Below are 22,965 nucleotides of genomic sequence, written 5' to 3' on the forward strand. Positions count from 1 at the left end.
TAGAACTTTTACTTTCACTCGAGGCTTCTTGCCTGCCCAAACAAAATCTGATATTTTCCTCTGCCATTTTTCAAATTGTTTAGAGTCTCTGATGATTGGTATTGTCTGTAGCAAAAACATTACTCTTGGTAACACATTCATCTTAACTGCTGCAATCCTGCCCAACCATGACAAATTCAGTCTATTCCATTTGATCAAGTCTCTCTCTATCTGAGTCCATAATTTTTCATAATTGTTCTTGAACAAATCTATATTTTTTGCAGTCAGCTCAACTCCCAAATATTTCACCTTACTAGTTACTTCACAGTCCGTTATTTCCATTAACGATTGTTGTTTCTGCTTAGTCATGTTTTTGCATAATATCTTTGACTTCTTTTTGTTAATGAAGAAACCTGCCAGGTCACCAAACTCCTTGATCTTATCTATCACTTTTGGCATGTTCTCCAATGGATCTTCTACAATTAACATTATGTCATCTGCAAATGCTCTAACCTTGTATGAATAGTCCTTTCTTTTTATTCCTCGTATTTCCTCATCTTGTCGTATTTGTATCATCAGAATCTCCAATACTAAAATGAACAACAATGGAGATAACGGGCAACCTTGTCTTGTTCCTTTACTAATCGTCAATTTCTTGGTCAGTTCATCATTCACTACAATTGCTGCAGTCTGGTCTCTATAAATTTCTTTAATTGCTCTGATGAATCTTTCTCCCAGTTGTAGCTTTTCCATAGTGGCAAACAAAAAATCCCAGTTTAAATTGTCAAACGCTTTTTCAGCGTCTACAAAGAAGAAACCAACCTCTTTATCACAACGCTTGTCATAATATTCAATAGCATTGATCACTGTCCTTAAATTGTCTCTTATTTGTCCGGCAAAAAGCCTGCTTGTTCTTCCTCTATGACTTCCGAGAGCCACCCCTTCAGTCTCTCCGCCAATATCTTCGCAAAAATTTTATAATCATTGTTAAGTAATGATATAGGCCTGTAATTTTTCACGTTAGTCAGATCTTGGCCCTCTTTTGGGATCAATGATATATTCGCTTCGCTCCAAGTGTCTGGAATTCTTTGATCCCTGAAAACTCCGTTCATCACCTCTTTTAGGAATGGTGCCAGTTCGTTGGCCATTGTCTTATAAAATTTAGCCGTAAGTCCATCTGGCCCTGGCGCCTTTCCTAGATTTGCGGATTGTATTGCCTTACTTATTTCCTCATCAGTTACTTCACTGTTCAACTTATTTCTCCAAGCTTCCGAGATCTCTGGAAGTTTGGTTTTCTCCAAATATGATGCTATTGATTCTTTGGTTACTTCTTTTTTATTATACAGCTTAGCATAAAATTTATAAAAGGCTCTACTAATGGTAGTCTGCTCCAGGTACGTTTTATTTTCTTCACAGATTTTATTTATTATTTTCTTTTCCCTTTTCTTCTTCAATTGCCATGCCAAATATTTCCCAGGTTTATTAGCACCCTCAAAAGCTTTTTGATTCAGTCTTTTAAGGTTCCACTCCAATTCTTTATTACTCATTGCTGTTAACTGTTCTTGAAGAATTTTGATTTCCTGATGTATTTTCTTTTTCCCTGGTCTCTTTTTTAACTGTGCTTCTTTGGCCTTTATTTTCTCCTCAATCTCTTGTCTTTTCTCCTCTTTCTTTTTCCTTGCTCTGCCATTTAAGTCCATTAGTATGCCCCTTACAACCGCCTTGTACGCGTCCCAAACTTTACTGGTTGGTACTTCTTTATTCACGTTGTATTGTATAAAAAACTTTGTCTCTCTTCTCAATATTTCCATATTCTCACTTTCCTGTAACAAGTCCTCATTTATTCTCCAGGCTTTCCTTTTTCTCCTTTTTCCAAATTTCCACATAATTGGATTGTGATCTGAGCCTACCATCGGCATTATTTCTACCTCCTTAGTCCATAACGCTAAGTCCTTTGAGGCCCAGATCATATCAATTCTTGATAATGTAAGATGCCTTGCAGAATAAAAAGTAAACTGTTTGGTTTTAGGATATTCTCTCCTCCATACGTCTTCGAGAGTCTCTTGTTGAATCAACTCAAAAAAAAGCTTTGGCAATAGTCCTCTTTTCTTTTGTGCTGTTGTAGTCTTTTTGTCTAGTTCCAAATCTGTCACTCCATTGAAGTCTCCAGCAAGAATTATCTGGTCATATACAAGTTCGTCTAAATGCTTCCTTAAATCCTCAAAGAAGCTTTCCTTTGCACCGTTAGGTGCATAAAGTCCGACTACCAACACTCTCTTTAAATTCCAATTACATTCCACTGCTACAAATCTAGCTTCAACATCTCTCATAACAAATTTTGGCTGCAGCTCCTCTTTTATGTACAACACCACTCCTCTTTTTTTCGTGTTTGAGGCCGCTACAAATTCTTTGCCCAATTTTCCAGATTTTAAATATTTTACATCCTGTTTTCTAATATGGGTCTCCTGCAAACAAACAATATCACATTTTTGTTTTAGTAGCCAATGAAAAATATTTTTCCTCTTATTCGGTGAGTTTAGTCCATTTACATTCCAAGATAATACTTTACACTCCATATTCATGGTTTTGTTGGTAAGTCTTTTTCATTGTCCTTGATAAATCTCTCCATCTCCCGCTCAGATCTGATGCGTTTTTTTGCCCCTCCAAACTCAAAGGACACTCCTTCCGGTAACTCCCATCTGTATCTAATATTCATGTCCTTCAAAGTCTGAATTAGCACTCTATATTTTTTCCTGTCCAGTAACACTGATCTGGGCAGTTCCTTCATTATGATAATCGTCTTGCCATCAATCTCCAATGGATCTTGAAATTGTTTTGTCACAATCCTCTCTTTCATGTTTCTAGTTGTAAACTGCACAATCACATCCCTTGGCAGTTTCCTCTGGGTTGCAATTCTCGAGTTCACACGGTACGCCACATCTAGGATAGCCACAATTTCCTCCTCCTCCTTCCCCAGGTAATCAGCCAACACCTCAGTCATCTGTTCTTGCGCTGACTTCCCTTCCACCTCTGGCAGACCACGAAAACGAAGCTGCTTCTCCATGTGTTTAGTTTCTGCAACTGACATCCTCCCCTTCACCAGTCTCATCTCTGTTTGTTGCGTGTCTATTAAATTCTCCATCGCGTCTTCTACTGTTTTAACTCTCTGCTGCGTTCCTTGTAATTCACTACTAATCGTTTCCACGCCTTTTTTCACTTCTGACAGCTCCGACTTTACTGTCTGTGTAACTTCTTTGACCTCTTTAATAAGCTCCAATTTCGTGTCCTTAAGTTCTTTCATCATGTCTATAAGTTTTTTGTCCAAATTTTCTATTTTCTATTTTCTATTTTACTTGTAACCGTATCACACATTTCCTTTGTCCTGGGAGCAGTGCCTTCACAATTGGTATATATATCCAAATCATAGAATCATAGGGTTGGAAGGGACCTCCAGTGTCATCTAGTCCAACCCCCTGCACAATGCAGGAAATTCACAAATATCTACCCACACACACACACACACATACACAGTGACCCCTGCTCCATGCCCAGAAGGTGGCAAAACATCTCCAGGATCCCTAGCCAAACTGGCCTGGGGAAAATTGCTACCAAACCCCAAGGTGGTGATCAGCATTACCCTGGGCAAGTAAGAAGGGGCCACGAGAACTAAGTACTGATGTAACCCATTCTCTCCCTTCCCCCTCACGATCTGCCCAGGTTCACAGAACCAGCATTGCTGTCAGATGGCTGTCTAGCCTCTGCTTAAAAACCTCCAAAGGAGGAGAGCCCACCACATCCCGAGGAAGCCTGTTCCACTGAGGGACCACTCCAACTGTCAGGAAGTTCTTCCTAATGTTTAGCTAAAAACTTTTGATTTAATTTCAACCCTTTGGTTCTGGTCCGACCTTCTGGGGCAGTGGAAAACACCTCCACACCATCCTCTATATGACAGCCCTTCAAGTACTTGAAGATTGTTATCATATCACCTCTCTATCATCTCCTTTCCAGGCTAAACATTCTGAGCTCCTTCAACCTTTCCTCACAGGACTTGGTCTCCAGACCCCTCACCATCTTCGTTGCCCTCCTCTGGACATGTTCCAGGTTAGCTATATCCTTCTTAAATTGTGGTGCCCCAAACTGAACACAATACTCTAGCTGAGGTCTAACCAGAGCAGAGTAGAGCGATACCACCGCTTTGCGTGATCTGGACATGATGCTTCCATTGATACAGCAAAATTGCATTTGCCTTTTTAGCTCCCCCGTCACACTGCTGACTTATCTTCAGTGTATGGTCTACTAGGACCTCTAGACCCTTTTCGCACATACTACTGCCAAGACAAGTCTCCCCCATCCTATAATTACGCATTTGATTTTTCCTTCCTAAATGCAGAACTTTGCATTTATCTCTGTTGAAATTCATTTTATTTGTTTTAGTCCAGTCTTCCAGCCTGTCAATTGTACGATATTTATGTTCAACAAGCACACCCACACATTAAAAACCAATATAAAAATGCTCCTGATGCTCTTGTCTAAAATGCAAAAAGAGAAAGTAGGGAGGAAAAAACGTCTTTAGTGTTAGCAACGGCTATGCCCTAGAAATATTTTTTTAAAAACACTAGACCAATTTCACCTCTTGTACTGTGTGGTATGATTCAAATGGTTAGCAGGCTGTAGACTGCACTCACACAATGATCTTCACTTGATATATAGATTTTTTAAAAATGAAGTAGATATCCCATATAAAACTTTTTAAACTTCCAGGACTCTCCAATTTTCAATAAACCTGAGGCTTGGTTTCTAATGTCTTTGGGTGTGAAGATAAGAGGCTCATTTACATTAAAATTCTTCTCCGCAAATTTCTGTTCTATAATGGAAGTGATAATATTGTGGGGTTGCCAGCTCCAGGTTGGTAAATTCCTGGAGATTTGGATAGGAGGGTGGTCAGCAGGGTATAATGCCATAGAATTCACCCTCTAAAACATCTATTTTCTCCAGCGGAATTGATCTCTCTAACATGGAAATCAGCTGTAATTCGGGGCGATCTGCAGGCCTCACCTGGAGGCTGGTAACCCCAATGGAGTGTGTGCTTCTGCTTCATTGTTAATTGATAGAAATAGAAATCTTTCCATTTATAACAAAAGCCTCTGGATCAGATATCAGTAGGAGAAAAATGTAAAATTAGGCAGACCGGCTGCTTCTGGTTTTGTCATGTTGATGCCCATTTTAACAGAGAGTTAATTCTCAGATATGAAGAACACCAGTTCTCTGTGCTCTTGCTCTGTGATTTAAAAGATACAGGTTATGTGTGTGTAAAAAGGATTTAGGATTCAACAGTAAATCAACAGAGTCCTGCCCTCTTTTGTTTAGAAAAAAAAAAGGAGGCACACCAAACATTGAAGCTGGCTTCCTGACGCAAAATCATCAGAGCAGGAGCTATAAGTACCTCCGCGGCTATTCATTGTTGCTTGCTCCCAACGTGAAAAGAAGGCAGGAAAAGAGAACGACGGCAAACAGGTATTTAAAATTATGCATACACATCCCCCCCCCGATTTTCTTAGGACATTGCTCTTTGCAGAATTTGGAATTTGCTTTCAACCAAATGTTGTTCCAGGCGCAGCGGCCAGCTAGAAGGGCCGCAAGAGAAGGACAATGCAGGCAGACTGGAATGGGAGAAATCAGCTCACAGCCTTAACGATTATGGGTTTCTCCGTATGGCACAGCATTGGCTGGGAGCAACAGCTGCACCTTATAGCTTGCCTGTTTGGGACAACTATGAAATGAGACCTCGTCTTAGGGCAAGAAGTGGAAGTGGCTGTTCCTGCCTGATTAGCCACCTTATGGGAGCTTGGTCAACACATCAGTCCCAGAGGTGACCCTTGGCCCCGGAGCCCCTTAGGAAGATGCCCCATTTAAGGTCATGCAAGGAGCCCACCCCTCAACTCCCTGCACTACATTCCTCAGGCCAATGCCTAAAATCCAACCAGCCAGTTGTGATAAGCAAGTTTTGCTTGCTCAACTGTAAAACCCACATTATATATTTCTGAAGTGGCCCCAACCAGTGCGGATGCTGATATCTGAAGATTGGGGCCACTTCAGGACATGCCCAGAGTTCAGGAACCCCCCAGAGTTGCACAAAAAATTTAAAAATGTAAATGCACTGGGGGGGCTCATTTCCCCCCCCCCCCCAACAACGGTGTGCTTGCTGTGTGCACAGGCACCACTTACCTGCCTGCCCTTAAAGTGAACACTAGAACAGCCTCAGGAGGCCCAGGAGGCATTGGCATGTTCTTGCCATCCTAGCTGGGAGAGAGCATGGCTGGCCTAAGCGAAGAGCCCAGATGCCGCAGAATGGCTTGACCTGCTCTGCTCACCCATCCACCACCACTCTGGGACACGTGGAGGGTCCAGCAGGTGGAGAAGAATGACAGCGCTGGGGCACACAGAGGCCCATTGTGCCCAACCAGCACTGGGCCAGATGGACCTCTGCTGGACACCCAGAGGAAAGGTAGGAAAGGAATAAGGGGTCTTTGGGAGGGTGGGGAAGGAAGACAGTTTGCTAGGGAGGGGGGAGTGTAAGGATACTGGCAGGTGGGGGAGAGAATAATGCTGTTTTGGAGGATGGGAGAAAGCAACGGGTGCTTGAGTGGGGAGGAGGAAAGAGCAGGGCTTTTTTTCTGGGAAAAGAGGTGGCAGAACTCAGTGGGTTGCCCTCTGAGAAAATGGTCACATGGCCGGTGGCTCCACCCCCTGATCTCCAGACAGAGGGGAGTTTAGATTGCCCTCTGCACTGCTGGCACAGAGGACTATCTAAACTCCCCTCTGTCTGGAGATCAGGGGGCGGGGCTACCAGCCATGTGACCCTTTTCAAGAGGTTCCGGAACTCCGTTCCACCGTGTTCCTGCTGAAAAAAAGCCCTGGGAAAGGGTAAAGGTGGTATTTGCCAGGGAGGGAGGAATGTTATTGCCATAGAGAGTGGGAAGGGAAGTGCTGTTTTGGAGGGAGGGGGAAGAGTAGGTTGTTTGGGGGGAGGGGGGAAGAAAGAGACAGAGTAGGATCTTTTGTGTAGGGGGGAAGCAAAGACAAGGGGAACTACCTTGCCCCACCGCAACATCATGACTGCCACCACTCTCGAGGGCAGCCACGACTATTGCAAGATCCGGCTCAGCGTCCCCTCCCCCCATCACCCCACACAATCCATAATACTTTGTTGCAGGCCCCTCTGGTATAGTCTTAAAGGCAAAACTCCAAAGTCTTTTAGGCAGTCTCAGGAGACTGGTCCAAGTGCCTTTCCTGCCCGGTTAACCAGCCCGCTCCCCTCATGCACACACCCCACACCCTGCTGTGGGTACTGCTAAGATGGAATCCAGGAACTGAAATATATTTACTTGGATCAGAATGTAGGATCGGGTGGCCAATCTGCAAAGCAGGTCAAAGGAAAGGATCCTCTGGGCCCGAGTACTGTCTGGATAAGAGGCAATTGCACAAAAGCATATTGGGTGGCCAACCTTCGAATGGGGCCTAGAGTTTTCCAGGAATTGCGACTGATCTCTAGACTCCCGAGATCAAGTACCTGGGAGAAAATGGCAGCTTCCGAGAGGGGTCTGTATGGAATCACAAACCTGCTGAGCTCCCTCGCCTTCCCCCTCCCCAAACCCCACCCTGCTTCAAATCTCCAGGAATTTCCCAACCCAGAGCTGGCAACCTAAGGATTGTAACAGACACATTGACATGGCCTCTGTGCAGCTGCTGTCTGGCAATGTGAGGTCTAACCAGGGCTTTTTTTCAGCTGGAATACAGTGGAACGGAGTTCCGGAATCTCTTGAAAATGGTCACATGGCTGGTGGCTCCGCCCCCTGATCTCCAGACAGAGGGGAGTTGAGATTGCCAAGCGGCGCGGAGGGCCATCTCAACTCCCCTCTGCCTGGAGATCAGGGGGCGGGGCCACCAGGCATGTGACCATTTTCTCCAAGGGCAACTCACTGAGTTCCACCACCTCTTTTCCCAGAAAAAAAGCCCTGGGTCTAACTATACACGATCCTTGATTTGCAAGTTCATAAATTTTGGTTTTGGAAGCTCATGTTATGTGAGAGATAAGGCAGATCCAGGAAATTTGGCCTCTGTTTTAGTTTGTTAGTAATGGTAGCTACTTTGAAAACATCAGAAGATACAAGTTAAGCATCAAGGAATATCCAAAGCAAATGAAAATGTGTGTTTTATTTTCGGAGATGGATATTGGTGGCTTTTATTGCTTTTAGGTGAACGTGCCGTTTATTCTGAACAATGAAGCTACTTCTGTTTTTCTTCCTGGCAGCAGTGCTTCTCCCTAGACTTGGCGGTGAGTAAACAATTTCAGTCTCACCTCCTCAGAATATCTAGGCTTTGTGGGCTCCCCCGGGGACTCGAAAGAGGGCAGCATAGTTGACGAGCTTTGAGATGCCCCGACCCTGGCTGGCATGTCAGTTTGAGACTAAATGGAAACCAAAGTGTACATGTGGGTCTGAAATAATCTATTTGTTAGGCTCTTGCATCCTCTCTCTCTCTCTCTCTCTCTCTCTCTCTCTCTCTCGGTAGCACAGCCCTTCTAGAAAGGGCAAGGGGGCCAGCTCACATCAATCCGTAGTGGCTTTAAATAGTGCAGGCATGTTGTGTGCTGGCACAGTGGCACAACAAAGGATGCATGTGCGTGAAGATCCCTGTCATGCAGTTCGTCAAGCGTGCATTGGCATGAGAATGTGCCACAGAAGGATAAATATGAACTGGCCAAGGGACGATGCTGTGGGGTGAGGATGTGCATGCTTTCCCACGTGTAGGGAGGAATCCGTACCTGAAGTGGAGTCAGGGGCCCCCTTCTGCCACCCCACGGACTGGCTGGCTATTGGCTGCTCCTGCCTGTTTTGTCCCCATGACTGTTTATTTTAGAAGCGAATTGCTGCTACAAAAACATCTAACTGTGGCTTTTAAGATGTCTTTTGGAATCAGCCAGGAGCCGTGGCTCCTTGACATATAAGCCAGTCCTAAGGACCTCCCCCACCCGCATGTATTTGGACTTCTTTTGCAAACTGTCAGGAAATGAGACCTGGCAAGGGAGGAAACCACAATTAAATATCTTTGGCAGGTGATCAGTATGTTGTGGGGGGGGGGCGGTCATCAAGGTGACAGGTTTTGGCTCCAAGCCTCTCCTTTGAGGCCACCTCTGCGCCCACCAAATGCACACTGGCTCCCTCAACACTAGCTGCATGGTACACATTATGCATGCAGACATTAATCCAATGGACCTGTGCAGAGACCATGCACAGAGTGACTTTGGGGAGGAATCCGTACCTGAAGTGGAGTCAGGGGCCCCCTTCCGCCACATCACAGACTGGCTGGCCGTTGGTTACTCCTGCCTGTTTTGTCCCCATGATTATTTATTTTAGATGGTTATTTGAAGCTGATTGCTGCTTCAAAAACATCAAACTATGGCTTTTAAGATGCCTGTCTTTGTACTCAAAGTCCACCTTAGACTTGGGTGAGCACGGGCAGCTTTGAGGGCTGAAAGTGACATAATGAAGAATGGGATTTCTGTCCATAAAAGATCAGTTGCATGTGCACAGCTGGGATTCAGATTGGGGCCCCATGGGAAGGGCGAAGGGCGAAGGGCGGTTAGCCTCTTCAACCCCTACTTAGTTCGGTTAACTGAAACCAGATCCATGACGCTACTGTTGGTTGATATTAAAAGGATAAAAGATAGGTTTTATAGTTTCATTTAGAACACTGATAATGTCATGCAAAGCTAGTTCTGAGTAGCAAAACTGAGTGGGGTTGAAGGGTTAAACCCTCCGAGAATCCTAGAGTTGGAAGAGACCTCACAGACCATCTAGTCCAACCCCTGCCCTATGCAGGTACAGCCTGAAGCATCCCGCAAAAGTGTTCATCCAGCTGCTCCTTGAAGACTGCCAGTAAGGGAGACCCCACCACAGCCCTAGGCAGCTGATTCCACTGCTGAATTACTCTTAACATGAAGAAGTTTTTCCTAACGTCCAGCTGGTCCCTTCCCTCCTGTAGTTTAAACCCATTGCTTTGAGTCCTATCTTCTGTTGCCAACAGGAACAGCTCCCTTCCTCCTCTTAAGTGACAGCCTTTTCAATACTTAAAGAGAGCAATCATGTCTCCCCTCATTCTCCTCTTCTCCAAACAGAACATTCCCAGATTTGTCCGTCTTTCCTTGTAGGCCTTGCTCTCCTGCCCCCTGATCATCCTAGCTGTTCTCCTTGGCACCTGCTGCTATTTATCCTCATCCTTTTTGAAATGAGGCCTCCAGAACTGCATACAATACTCCAGGTGGGGCCTGACTAATGCAGTATATAGTGGGACAATGACGTCCTGTGATTTGGATGCTATGCCTTTGTTAAAACACCCTGAGATTGTGTCCACCTTTTTTGCTGCTGCATCACACTGACTGCTCATATTTAGCTTCCCATCCACCCCGTATCCCAAAATCTTGTTCACACACACTGCTACCCAGAAATGTATCCTTCATCCAGTACGCGTACTTTGCATTTTTGTTACCCAGGTGCAGAACCTGGCACTTGACCATGTTAAATTGCCTCTTATTCAAATCCGTCCACTTTTCCAGTGTGTTCAGATCTCATAGAATTCTATCTCTGTCTTCAAGGATGTTTGCTACTCCTCCCAGTTTGGTGTAGTCTACAAATGTAATGAGGAATCCCTTCACACCCTTGTACAGATCATTTATAAAAATATTGAAAAACACTGAATCCAGAACCGGGCCCCTTGGCACTCCACTGGACATCTACCTGTGTGGACCCAATGCAAATCAGGGCTGTGTGTACATGAGTGTGTGCATACATGCACACACACGCATTACCTTGTACACATAGACGGAGATCTGTGATGTTTTTCTTTTTGGCCTCACCTGTTCTGATCCACAGATTGCTAATGGCAGATCTGATGTTACCTGAATTGGTCTCCTTGCAAGTAAATAGAATGAGGGGGGATTAACAAGCAAGGAAGACAACTATGTGAGAGGCCAGTAACCGTGGAATCTATTCGCCAATAATTTACAGAATCCTTTCCCAAGGATATACACACACAACGCCAGTGTTCTTAATTAAAGGGTAATTTTTTATTCAAGGGGCAACTGCATACACACACAAACACACAAGAAGCCTAGGAAATCAGTGGTGAAGGTGGGATAGATTTGAGGGTTTGCGAGGCAATAATTACCTGTCCAGAGAACAGGGGGTCCACGGAGGGAGCGCTTCAGACACCAGTGTTCTCCGCCAGGAGAGCAAGAGGCTTAGGGCAGACCTCAAGGGAACAGCACTTTGGATCTGGTAAGCATGTACAGAGAGAGGGAGAGGCTTAGGGAAGTGACCCTAAGGGAGCAGCCAGGAAGCGTGCGCAATTTGAATGGGCCAAGACACTACTCTTATAGAGTAAAATGTGCCCTGAGGTGGGGTGGCCCACCTAGCTGTTAAAACAAAGGCTCCAACGGCCAGTTCCTGGGGTTGACAAAAGGTTTGATTACCTTTGATTACCTTGATTACCTGCTGGGGTGTGTGAAAGCAAATGCAAAATTTGTTCTAGCGCTGCACAAAGGGACAGTTTGTTAACGAAGTCCACCGGAGCTGATGAATTTAGTTGGGGGAATGTACCTGCCCAGAAACGAACTGTAACTCCTCAGTCAAGGACAAAGATCTCATCATGGGAGGAGGGAAAGGAATGTGCTAAGTGGGGATGACTCTGTGAGACCTTTGTTGCACTGGATTCCTTAGGGGCTGGGAAGACTGCAAATCCAGTCACCACTGATCACTCCGTATTCCTACACGGCATTCCATTCATGCCTGGATCTCCCAGGCGGGACTCAGCAACTGTTAGCTGGAGGTCCTCTGGCTGCAATACAAGCTGCCATTTTAAATTCAGAGGCCTGGTGATTTTTAATATCACAAGTAGCCATGTTAAAATGGCTATTAAAGATGGCAGAGGCTGGGCCGACTGCTTACACTGATTGGCTGAGACAGTTTATTGGTTTCTCATCACAGTTAACATTCAAGTGCGGGCATGCAATGAAAAACTGGGCCATTCTGGGTTCATTGACATTCTCCAAGAAGTTCTTTAATTTGGTTTCCTGCTTGGTATAGAAGATGTTTATATAATTTAAGAAGACATACAAATGTTTGATATAAGCTTTGTTCAGTGTCAGTCTGACTTGTGTGTGTGTTTTATGATCTTTCAGGGGCCAACCAACGTAAAGCTCGGTTCTTGTTTGGAAACCTTTTTGGCAATAACAGCCCTCCTCCTGCCACCACACAAGCCCCGCCTCAGCCTGCTTTTCCTCCAGTACAGCTGGCATCCTTTTGCCAAGGAGGCTGCCGTGATGGCTGGTTCAGTTACATGGGCCAATGCTACATGTATGTCCCGGACCAGATGTCTTGGGAAAGAGCAGAGGTACGGGCCGGGGGCGGCGGCGGCGGCGGGGGGGGGGGGATATCCTCCTTGCTGCCTTTCTTTGTTCCTTTCCCTTTTTGCCTCAATGTCTCTAACATCTCCCTACTTGGGTCCACTGTTGGAAACCAGGAAGAGATGCAAGAATCATAATCAATATTCAAATTTAACATTTGTTCAAAATGTTCAGTTGCTGAGCCTCCCTTTGAATTGTCTTGGAGATTTGCCCGCAAGCCATACTGAATTTGCACAGTGGCCAGGAAGCCACAAATGACACATGCTTGAATAGTCTGCCCCACGTCATCATGGAATGCCTCTTTTAAAAGCTGCTAAGTTAGGCCGTATGTAGTTAGCAGCATTCTTCCTTCTCCTCTTCTCCTCCTCATAGCCAGTCCTCTTCCCTTTGCTTATGCCCTAAAGGTGCATCCCCCAGGACCAAGAAAGCCTTGCTCAGTTGACCCCACTATAGCCCAGGGTTTTAGCGGGTGAGAGAACTTCTGTTAATTTCAGTACAATCCTTAGCAGAGTTACACCCTTTTAAGCCCATTGACTTCAAACTCTGTTTAGGATTGCACTATTAATGTATTAGTTGCATTAATAGTGTCACTTGGGACTTGAAATGAAATTGACCAGAGCTGTCTTTACCATGGAGTTGCACACTTTTAGAACATACAGAACGAAGGAAGGAAGGAAGGAAGGAGCCTAGTTATGCAGAGGCAACTTGTTTTGTATGTTGATTTTTTTTCTTTAACAGGAAATGTTTTGGGGTGGGAGCAGCCCTGGCCAAGCACAGTGAGGATAGGCATGCCCAAATTATTCCCCATCCAAACAGATGGCCTTCTTTTCCTATTAAAGAAAACCAGGGAAGGGGCACCTCCTACCTTTAAGACGCTCACCATGAAATTTATTTGGATCGATTTTTAAGATGCGTTTCTCCAAAACTGTATTCAAGGTGGGTTATGGCGATACTGTGAAAGTTTTACGTATATAAAGAACGTTCGTCCAACTGCAGAGAAGAGAAGTAGCAAAAGACTGGATAAAGCCATGGGGTGAAGTTCCCTTCTGCACGCAAGCCAGGAACAAGGACCCCACTAATTAGCAAGGAGATACAGGGAGGGGAGTGTCTGGCTTCAGGATCAGGACAAGGCATGGCAGCTCACGCAGCCTGCAATTCCAGGTAACTGAGCAGGGCCCTGAGGCTAAACAACACGCACAAACATCTGAGGGGGAATGCAGACTGTTCCGTTGTGGTGCATACAAAAAATATACCACAACAGGAAAGCAGTCTGAAAGTACACACGTCCAGCTGACTTGCTTGACAAAACTGAGATCATGTGCAAACTGTTCAAATAAAAATTATCCAGCATTCCTCTGTGTTGGCTGCAACTTGCAAAGCAAACCATCAGATGTTTTAGAATTAGTGGCAGGGATCCTGTAGGTGTTTGCAAAAATATTTGCTTTAGAGTGGACACAGTGAAGAGCAGAACAGCAACAAATTATTTCTCTGCTTTCTGATGTGCCCTGCCTCCACCGCTGGACTGGAGAGAGGCAGATCTGAGATGACGTGAATGCACATCCGTTTCTTTTACGCCACTGTGATCTCTAGTCAGAAAAAAACTCTACAACGTATCCAGTCCGAGACGGCGCTGTGATGCCATGTCTCTTCCTTCTCCCTCCCCTGCCGATTCCCTGTTTTGGCTCTTCAACCACCTCTAACTTTATTTTCCAGAGGGCTTGCCAAGGTGCAGCCAATGGAGGGCACCTGACCAGCATTTCAAGTGCAGATCACAACAATTTCCTCGTCAGCCTGGCCACTTACCAGGGACATCGAACAGCCCAGTTCTGGACCGGAGGAAGCCACCAGAAGGCAAGTTCAGCCAATGCCCTGCACTCTTTGCTCAGCAGATTGCATACCCATTTTGTTTTCACCCCCCCCACCAAAAAAACGTTGCAGTTATACTGCCAGTTAAAACTGTAATACTGAAAGCTGCATATATACCTTCAGCACTTCTCAGACCACCTCCATGCACAATGGTGTGGCCTCAGGAAGGATTCCCCCATCCTATCATTGCAGGGTCTTCCTGCAGTCAGTGCCAGCCCTGTAGGACCAGCAGTTCGCCAAGCCCACCGAGGCCTCTAGCGCTTGGGCAACAGGCTGTTGGGCTGCAGCAATGGTGACGTGGTGGGAGACTTTGAGCTCCTGGGTGTGGCCCAGAGCAGGGATCCCCAATGTGATGCCCACTGGGACCACGATGCCCACCAATGTGTTTTCTGTTACTCCCATGCCATGTACTTCTTCCCCAAAGCATCTCTTACCTAAAGTAAAAGGCCCATCTTGGCTTTCTTCAGAAGGCGCCGTCACCTTTGTGTCTTCCATGAGCTCCTATCAAGAAAGAGCTTGAGAGGATGCTTGGCTTGGAACCCCCCAAGATTTTGGAACTGCATCCTATAAAACCCCTTTTGTGGTTGGTTCTGTTTACCAGGGCAGCCATTTCTTGGTGGTGCCCCCTGCCTGTTCTCCAAACTATAAAAGTGCCCATAGGCTCAATGGGGAACCATGAGCAAGGGAAATAGAAAATTCAAGTTGCTCAAAGAGAAAAATAGATCCCCACCCTATCTCTCAATTTGACCTTTTCCCAATGCTTTTTGTAGCAGCAATAGCAAGTTTGGTCCCAGGGTCTAATCCCGCACTAAACGTTCTGGTAGCTTTCTCATTTATGCTGATTACCGTGTGGAATGAAGTTCTGTACCTTCCCAAGATCTTGCTTTGAGGAAAGGCAGAGAATCCCCTGCTGCCACCACCTCAGCTGTGTTTGCCAACTGTCTGTAAAAAGGTGTCCTGGCTTTTTAACAGAAGCTTAATAGGATGTGATTTATCTTCATGCCATGAAAAGCTTCAGCTGCCCATTCAAAACCTCTTATAAAAAGACAGGAGACCATTTTCACACTGCTTACCAGCCAAGGACCATCGCGCCAACTCTCGCACCAGAAAGACGCTGTCGTTCCAGGAGCTTGGCGTGATGTTCCGTGGCCGGTAAGCAGTGTGAAAACGGCCCAAGTCTGTTAGCAGCCTAACCCACACACAACTCACATTCTGACCTGGGGTGTGCAGCACCTTCCCTATCTCTGCTCTTGGCAATAGGGCTCTGTCTGACAGGCTGCACATGTATTTAAAATGTCATTTCCCCCTCCTGCTACCATGTTGCACGTTCCCTTGTGCACACAGCTGGGAATCATAGAATCGTAGAGCTGGAAGGGGCCTTACAGGCCACCTAGTCCAACCCGCTGCCCAAAGCAAGAACAGTCTAAAGCAACCATGATGCTCTGCTGTTGAGCATCCTGCATCCACGGTTTGCTGAGCATGTGAGCAGTCCATGACATCTCCAGACTTTGTTGATCTTCTCAAAACTCCTGCAGATTTTGCTTTAGGAACGTTTGAATTTTCCACCTAAAATTACAGCATGCTCATGAAACATATCATATTGGGTCAGTAAAGTTTTATCAGACTTGTACGTTGAAACAGAACTTTTCTATAAGTCTAATTTAAAAGTCTCTGTGCACCAAGAACAAGGCTGGGTAGTGGATTCAAGGAAATTTCAGCACCAGGGCTGGATTTATGCACACACAGGCTAAGCAAACTACAGCTTAGGGGCCTTAGCTTATAAGAGGCCTCTATTTTTTTTAAAAAAATGTAAAATTACTAATTTGCCAATTTTCTGGTATTGCTCTGGGGCCTCTTAAATTTGACTTACACGTGACGCCGCTCCTCAGAGATGAGTTTGAGTAAATTTGTAATTACATAAATGAAGTGTGGGTTGGTTCCTTGCCCCTGAGGAAGTCTTGGGACGAAAACTGAAAAGCAAGCTGGCCCCAGTTTGGGCAGGGCACAGATGGGCTTGGACTGTCTTCATCTCTAGTTCCATGCTTTGTTTCTGTATGAGAAGAATACAGATGTATGAACTTTATCCACATGTATAGTCTTTCTCACCTGCTTTTTCATGTCTTCAGTGGAGCTTCATTCCTTGACTTGGTCTTGGGAAATTTAAAGAGAAGGCGTTTGTGAAGATTTACGTGCTGCCAGTCGGGTGGACTAGTACTTGTTACGTGTTTTCATGGTTATTTATTATTGTATATGTATTTGTGAATGGATGCTTCACAGTTTTGTATATAGGTCTATTTTTCTATGATTTTTCTATGAATTTATATTTTATTTATATTTTCTTGGCACTTTGCATGAGCACATAGTCACTTTACAAGTAAATATTTATTAACGTTTTCATAGAGGTTCATTGACTCCTGATAGTTCTTTTTTGGATTTTTGCATTACTTAGGACCTTGGCAGGTCTTAGCCTAGCCACACTCAATCACGTTTCAACACACTTCACTGCAGGCAACAGACTTCTCTGCACTTCTCTGGGAAAAGCTGCGCATCTGAACTATCCGAGTGATGGAAAGGGCCGCCATTAAACTACCTACTGGGTGCTCCTACTGGGAGTTTCCACGCCATTCAATATCTCATATCAATTTATTTGTGTTTTGTTTCTGCTGTGTTTCATTTCTGTATTGGACTTGTGCTTGTTTTCAAATTCTACCTTGACTCTCAGTGAGAAAAATTTAAAAATTGTGTTCTTTAAAAATAAAAATAACTTACACTCCCGTTGTGTTCTGGCAGGGGTCCTCTCTCAGATGGACAGACGGTTCTGGGGCAAATTTCATTCAGCGGCCGCTGCACTCCCTTCTTAATATGGTTGGAAACACAATCAACAGTCTTCTGAACCTTCGCATCTGCTTGAAGCTAAATATAAATGTTGGAGGTACTGCACATCTCTAATCGCCAGCGATGGGCCTGCAGCTGGTGGAACCCTGAGGGGGGGAAATCGGACGTATCTGTGTGCATGCGCAGATACTTCTCAAAAGTCAGAGCGCCACAACAGCAGTTCGCATCTCTGTGGCAACCTAAAATGGAACGACGGCATCTTCCTGGCGCGATTTCCTGTCATGACTCCAGTTTGTGGCACAATTTGCGCCACAAACTGGACTCATGACAGGAAATTGCACCAGGAAGACACCGTCATTCCAGGAGTTTTGCGTGATTTTGCGTGGCCAGTAAGGTGTATGAAAAGGGCCATTGTCTGGATTCAGCGCCATCTTGTTCTCCCTCAGTCACAGCCTCCAAGAACACTCCAGAACTGAGATGGCCACATCTGAGGGGCTTAGTCAGAAGTACATACACAGCTTGAGGTTATCTATATACCGATGGTGTGCAATGCAAGAACTCTAGATAATTCTAGATCTTAGACACATAGATCTTAGGACAGAGGAGAAGACAGAGCCTTGAGCCGCCTCCTATGTGGGCCTCTTCCATGTGTCCCCCCACCACTTGCTGCGTTTTCCCTCAGAAGGATCGACATCACCTCAGGACTATGCCACTGATGCCCGTCTGGTGATCCAGGCAATTCAGAAGGATCTCACAATCTACCAAATGCTGCTTCCAGATCTAACAAAACTATCAGTGAAGCCTCTGCCCATCAGCATATGCAGATAGTGTACTGGAGTTACCAGTGCCATGTTGTCCATTCAAAAACCAGCCCTGAAGCCAGGCTGAACAGGAGCAAGGACAGAGATATTGTTATGACCCTTACTTTCTCTAGGGTAGATTTTGCCTCTTATCTTTCCCTTAACACCCTCTGGGTAGTTTGCTGCCACCAGGAATATTATATTCCAAGATATTTAAGTTTTCCCTTTAGTAACATGCCCAAGCGTCAGGCTCCTTCGTGGTTCTATGTGGCCCGGAGGATAGGAATGGGATATAGCAATGACAGCTACTCTGGGATATAGCAAAACAAAATAAACTTTCATTTTTTCAAGAAGCGTATTGGTTTCATAAAAGTAGTTCTTGGTTCTTAAAGTTACTTCAGTTAAATTCATTCACACAGATCTCTTCTAAGGCTTCACACACAGTTAGCCTCTTTCTCTAACTCAATATTTCTCATAGACGTGCTTAAAGTTACTCAGGCTGCACACAGCTGGCCTCTCCTTCTCTGACTCTCATTCACAGAAATATGAAACCTGCTCAGGCAGCCCACAGCCGGCCTCCCTTCCCCTGACTGAGTGTCCTTTCACAGACATGCTCAGTTCAGGTTCCACGCAGGTCATATTTCTCTCATAAAACACTTCCACATACTCAGGCAGCACACAGCCGGCCGGCCTTCTTCTGACTGACACTTTTGCTCCCTGCGCTGTCAGTCTAAACTGCCTTCACCCCGCCCACCCTCTCTGTCATCAACCAATCACATCACTCACTCATCCCTCTCTCACCCCCACTCTTCACCTATCTCACACCAAGCATTTAAAGACACAGGCACCCATTTACTTGAAAGCATTACAGGTATCATCCAGGAAAACCCAGCATAGCTTTGCCAAACCCCCTCCATCATGTTAGCGACTGGCCCGTAGTTTGCTGGATCATTCACTGGAAAGAAAGGGTATCTCCCCCCCCCCCCAGCAACAATGTAATATTTGCTTCCTTTAAATCATATAGAGAAAAGCTGAGGGCACCATTGACCGGGATTATTAACAGCTCTCTGACAGGCCCATTTCCCAAAGTCCTTAATCAACCACTTCCCAGCCCTAACTGGCAGGAAGTGGCCTTCACTACTCCCATAAACTTGAAAACATCCGCCATGGAGATCCCACCAAACCTATCCAGATAAACATGGCCAGACAGGGCTTTAGACATCTCTGCTACCCAGGGCTTTTTTTCTGGGAAAAGAGGTGGTGGAACTCAGTGGTGGAACTCAGGACCGCACAATGACGTCACTGGGTCAGCTGGAACAAGGGAGGAATTTTTTAAAGTTTAAATTGCCCTCGGCGAAAATGGTCACATGGCTGATGGCCCCGCCCCCTGATCTCCAGACAGGGGAGTTTAGATTGCCCTCTGCGCCGCATGGTGCGGAGGGCAATCTAAACTCCCCTCTGTCTGAAGATCAGGGGGTGGGGCCATCTGCCATGTGACCATTTTCAAGAGGTGCCAGAACTCCGTTCCACCGCATTCCCGCTGAAAAAAGCCCTGCTGCTACCTGATTATACTACTGCTGCAGCCTGCCAAACTGATTGAAAGAGATTTTATTTGCAAATCATCTTAAATAACTGCATTAGATGAGATTCTTCAGACAGAAGGGGAGCAGAAAAGAGTTTTCTTTGCCACTGTCAGAGGCATCGTCTTTGAGTCTTCCTCCAACAGCTCTCAAATCATTTCCCAAGCCTTTTTAGTTCCCTCACCTCAGTGGTGAACCAAGAAACCAAGTGGTAAACCAGGGTGAACCTGAGCATGGCAAAGAGAGCCCACGGGAGAGGAGGAAAGGGACTTTCCCTGCTCCCAGTTCAGAACCCTCCTCCTTGCTGAACAATCTCTAGTTCTGTCAAATGTTTGCTAAGTTTACCCAAACCCCAGAAAAAAACCATCTCTTTTGTTCTATCCAAAATAGTTGTATGTTGTGGTCATTTTCTAGGCAATCGAAGGCAACACAGTCCTTAGATTTCATTTCATTTTGTAATTCTGAAAAATCATTAGAGTCCAGCCAGCTGAGAAGATTTTAATTCTTTGTTAGGAATGCAAACTGCACCCTGAAGGGAAAAGCATAAGAAGGAAGGTTAGTGGTCATTGACACACCACCTCTGGCCTCATTCCAAATTAGGCTGACCGGTTTGTCAAAGATGCAAAGGAGTTAGCCGTGTTAGTCTGTGGTAGCAAAATCAAAAAGAGTCCAGTAGCACCTTTAAGACTAACCAATTTTATTGTAGCATAAGCTTTTGAGAATCAAGTTCTCTTCGTCAGATGCATGGTACAGAATGATACAAATGCATTCAAAGCAGAGTTCAGTGCCCAGTTGAAGAGAACATCCGCTGCTTGTCGCTCCTTCAGCACTACAAACAAGGCAGTGGAGAGAGGCTAAAAGTGCAGGGACTCGTAAGGGGAAATCTCTTGTGCAGGAATTCTTGTGGCGTACCTAGAAATCGCTTAAGGGGGACTCTGCTGCAAGAAGGGCCCAGAGTTCCCGGTAGATGTCTATATGAGTACACAAATTCATCAGAGGGACAACCCCGCATTAATCTGTTGGGGGGGGGGGGACAGCTAAAAGTAAAGCTTCTGTCACAATGAATCTTCCAGGCTTCAAGGTGCTGCACACTGTCTGGGTAGAGAAGATGTTTGTGAGAGTTCTTTGCTTTTCTTTCACACGCTTTCCTTTTTCTCTCTTCCAGGCCAGGGCAACTGGGACGGCTCAGCCTGCGACAAGAAGCTGCCCTTCATCTGTAGTTACAAACCCAACCTCCTCCCGCCGTAGTCCACCCGCCCCAGGAAGAGAATGCCGCCCTCTCCATTTCCCCAGCCTTCCTACCCTTGGAATGCAGATCGTCTACAAGTGATTAGTTGCTCGTCTACATGCAAAAAACAAACACAATCAAGAATCTGTTAAAAATGCAGAAGTGCCGTTTGCTAATGTGCTTCAGATGGAAAGAATCATTGTTTAGAGCGCCCTAGAAACTGTTCTCTGAAAACAAGGCCTGGCCCGGCTTGAATGCTTAACAGCATTGATTTGCTATTTAACCCCACAGGGATTTAAAGAAAATTGATGAGAAACCTTTAATTTAAAATAATTACAAATCACTTACAAAAACATTACTTAGTTCTCCATTTCAGGACCCAGAGTCATACATTTTAAATGCTGAAAACTCTCTCTTCTTAGAGTGTCAGATAAATCCATGAAGAGTTAATTGAATGTTATTGGATGAAAAAAAATAAAAAGTTCTGTAGTTTAATCAGTAGTTTGAAGAAAAGTCACACAAGCAACCATGAAAGAACAAATCAAACAGAAAAATCATGGGTCTATCACTGAACACACAAAAACACACAGATTTGTCAACTGCCAAGCTGAAGGCAAACGTGTTATTATGGTTATGTGCATTAAATGGCTATGCATTATACAACACTGCTCCAGCAGACAACTCTCTTTAGTTTTTTAACTTAATTGTAGCTTATGCATTGCTTTAATTTGTTAGACATAATAGCTGTCTGGATATGCAGGACCAGGGCTTGCTTTCTGGGAAAAGAGGTGGTGGAACTCAGTGGGTTGCCCTGGGAGAAAACGGTCACATGGCTGGTGGCCCCGCCCCCTGATCTCCAGACAGAGGGGAGTTGAGATCGCCCTCTGCACTGCTCGGCGGCGCGGAGGGCAATCTAAACTCCCCTCTGTCTGGAGATCAGGGGGCGGGGCCACCAGCCATGTGACCATTTTCAAGAGGTTCCGGAACTCCGTTCCCCCGCGTTCCAGCTGAAAAAAAATCCCTGTGCAGGACACAGTCCATTGGGAACTTCTCCCAAGTGGTATCTGATGGAAAAACACAGAGCAGCACAAAAGCAAATCCTGTTTGCTGCACATTGTGGAGAGGAGAGGCTGAAGGATCGAACTTTGCAATAGAAGGTGTCAAAGTGAAGGGGCAGAGGTGAACTGGTCTGTGGTAGTCATCAGTGGAGGTGGTCGCCTAGGACCCACCAGCCCATCGGATTCCAGAATGAAGCATGGGAGCACATCAAGCAACTGTGTCAGTCCCCACTGTAGACAACTTTTTTTGTGATGGCAGGTTGTGGCCAGAGGCAGCACAATCAACCAAAACCATCATTTGCTGGTACAACTAGGTCTCCCCCCTCCCCAGCTCTGAGTGGGTGTTATTGTCGTGCTCAGAGCTGGCCATGACAGGCAGGTAGCGCACTGGTACTGCAGATGGTCCCAAGGTTAGTTGCCAGGAAGTCTGTAGCTAAGGCAAACGAGAGTCCAGAAGTCAGGCCAAGTGTCAGAGCCAATACATCAGTCAGAGAGGGGAGCCAGGCAGAAGGGAAATCGGAAGGCAGGCCGAGGTCAGAGTCCGATCAATCAAGAAGCAGAGCAGGGCACAAGGTGAGGGCATGTCAGGAGCTTCCAGGCGCAGAGCTCTGGTCACAGAGAGTAGCAAGCTGAGTTGCTCCTACACTTGGCTTCTTCGGCTTCTCTCTCTTATACTGTCCTAACGAGGAGCAGGTGTTGTCTCTGCCTAATAGCCCCAGGCAGTGCTGTGCCTGCAAACGAGCACTTTTTCTCCTCTCCCACAGAGCTGTCTTTGCTTTATTCTTCCTCTTCTCAGCTGGCCCAGGGCACGCAGGTTTCTCTTTTGCTCTGGGGGAGTCTTTGTCTTTGTCTCCAACAGCCTCTGCTCCTGCTGAGTTTCCTTTGGAGCAGCAGCTGTCACGGCTGGCTCTGGCTCCAGAGTAGACCCTGCTGGCTCTTCCATGGCTGGCTCTGGCTCCAGAGTAGACCCTGCTGGCTCTTCCTGCTTGTTCTCTGAGGAGGACTCTGGAGCAAGAGGTAAGGTGGCCAGTTGAGGCTGAGGCTGACTCATGACAGTTGTGATGGCTGGGATGGCTTTGCTCCCAGCTGCCTAGTGTCAGGTTCTGATAGTGTTTAAGCCAAAGAGACTCCATTTTAATCCTGTCAGTATATTAAG

At 45.7% G+C, this 22,965-nt stretch overlaps 1 protein-coding gene across 1 annotated transcript; it reads left to right on the top strand.

Moving 5' to 3' along the window:
* The first annotated feature begins 5,390 nt into the window (after positions 1–5,390).
* On the top strand, positions 5,391–21,419 carry LOC129326120 (snaclec bothrojaracin subunit alpha-like). Its single transcript, XM_054974264.1, has 6 exons — positions 5,391–5,493; positions 8,235–8,314; positions 12,218–12,429; positions 14,156–14,293; positions 17,099–17,240; positions 20,689–21,419. Exons 2-6 carry the CDS (start codon positions 8,260–8,262, stop codon positions 20,769–20,771), a joined length of 630 nt encoding a protein of 209 aa, XP_054830239.1. The 5' UTR covers positions 5,391–5,493; positions 8,235–8,259; the 3' UTR covers positions 20,772–21,419.
* Positions 21,420–22,965: the final 1,546 nt, after the last annotated feature.

The sequence above is a fragment of the Eublepharis macularius genome, chromosome 3, assembly GCF_028583425.1.
Source record: "Eublepharis macularius isolate TG4126 chromosome 3, MPM_Emac_v1.0, whole genome shotgun sequence".
NCBI lineage: Eukaryota > Metazoa > Chordata > Lepidosauria > Squamata > Eublepharidae > Eublepharis > Eublepharis macularius.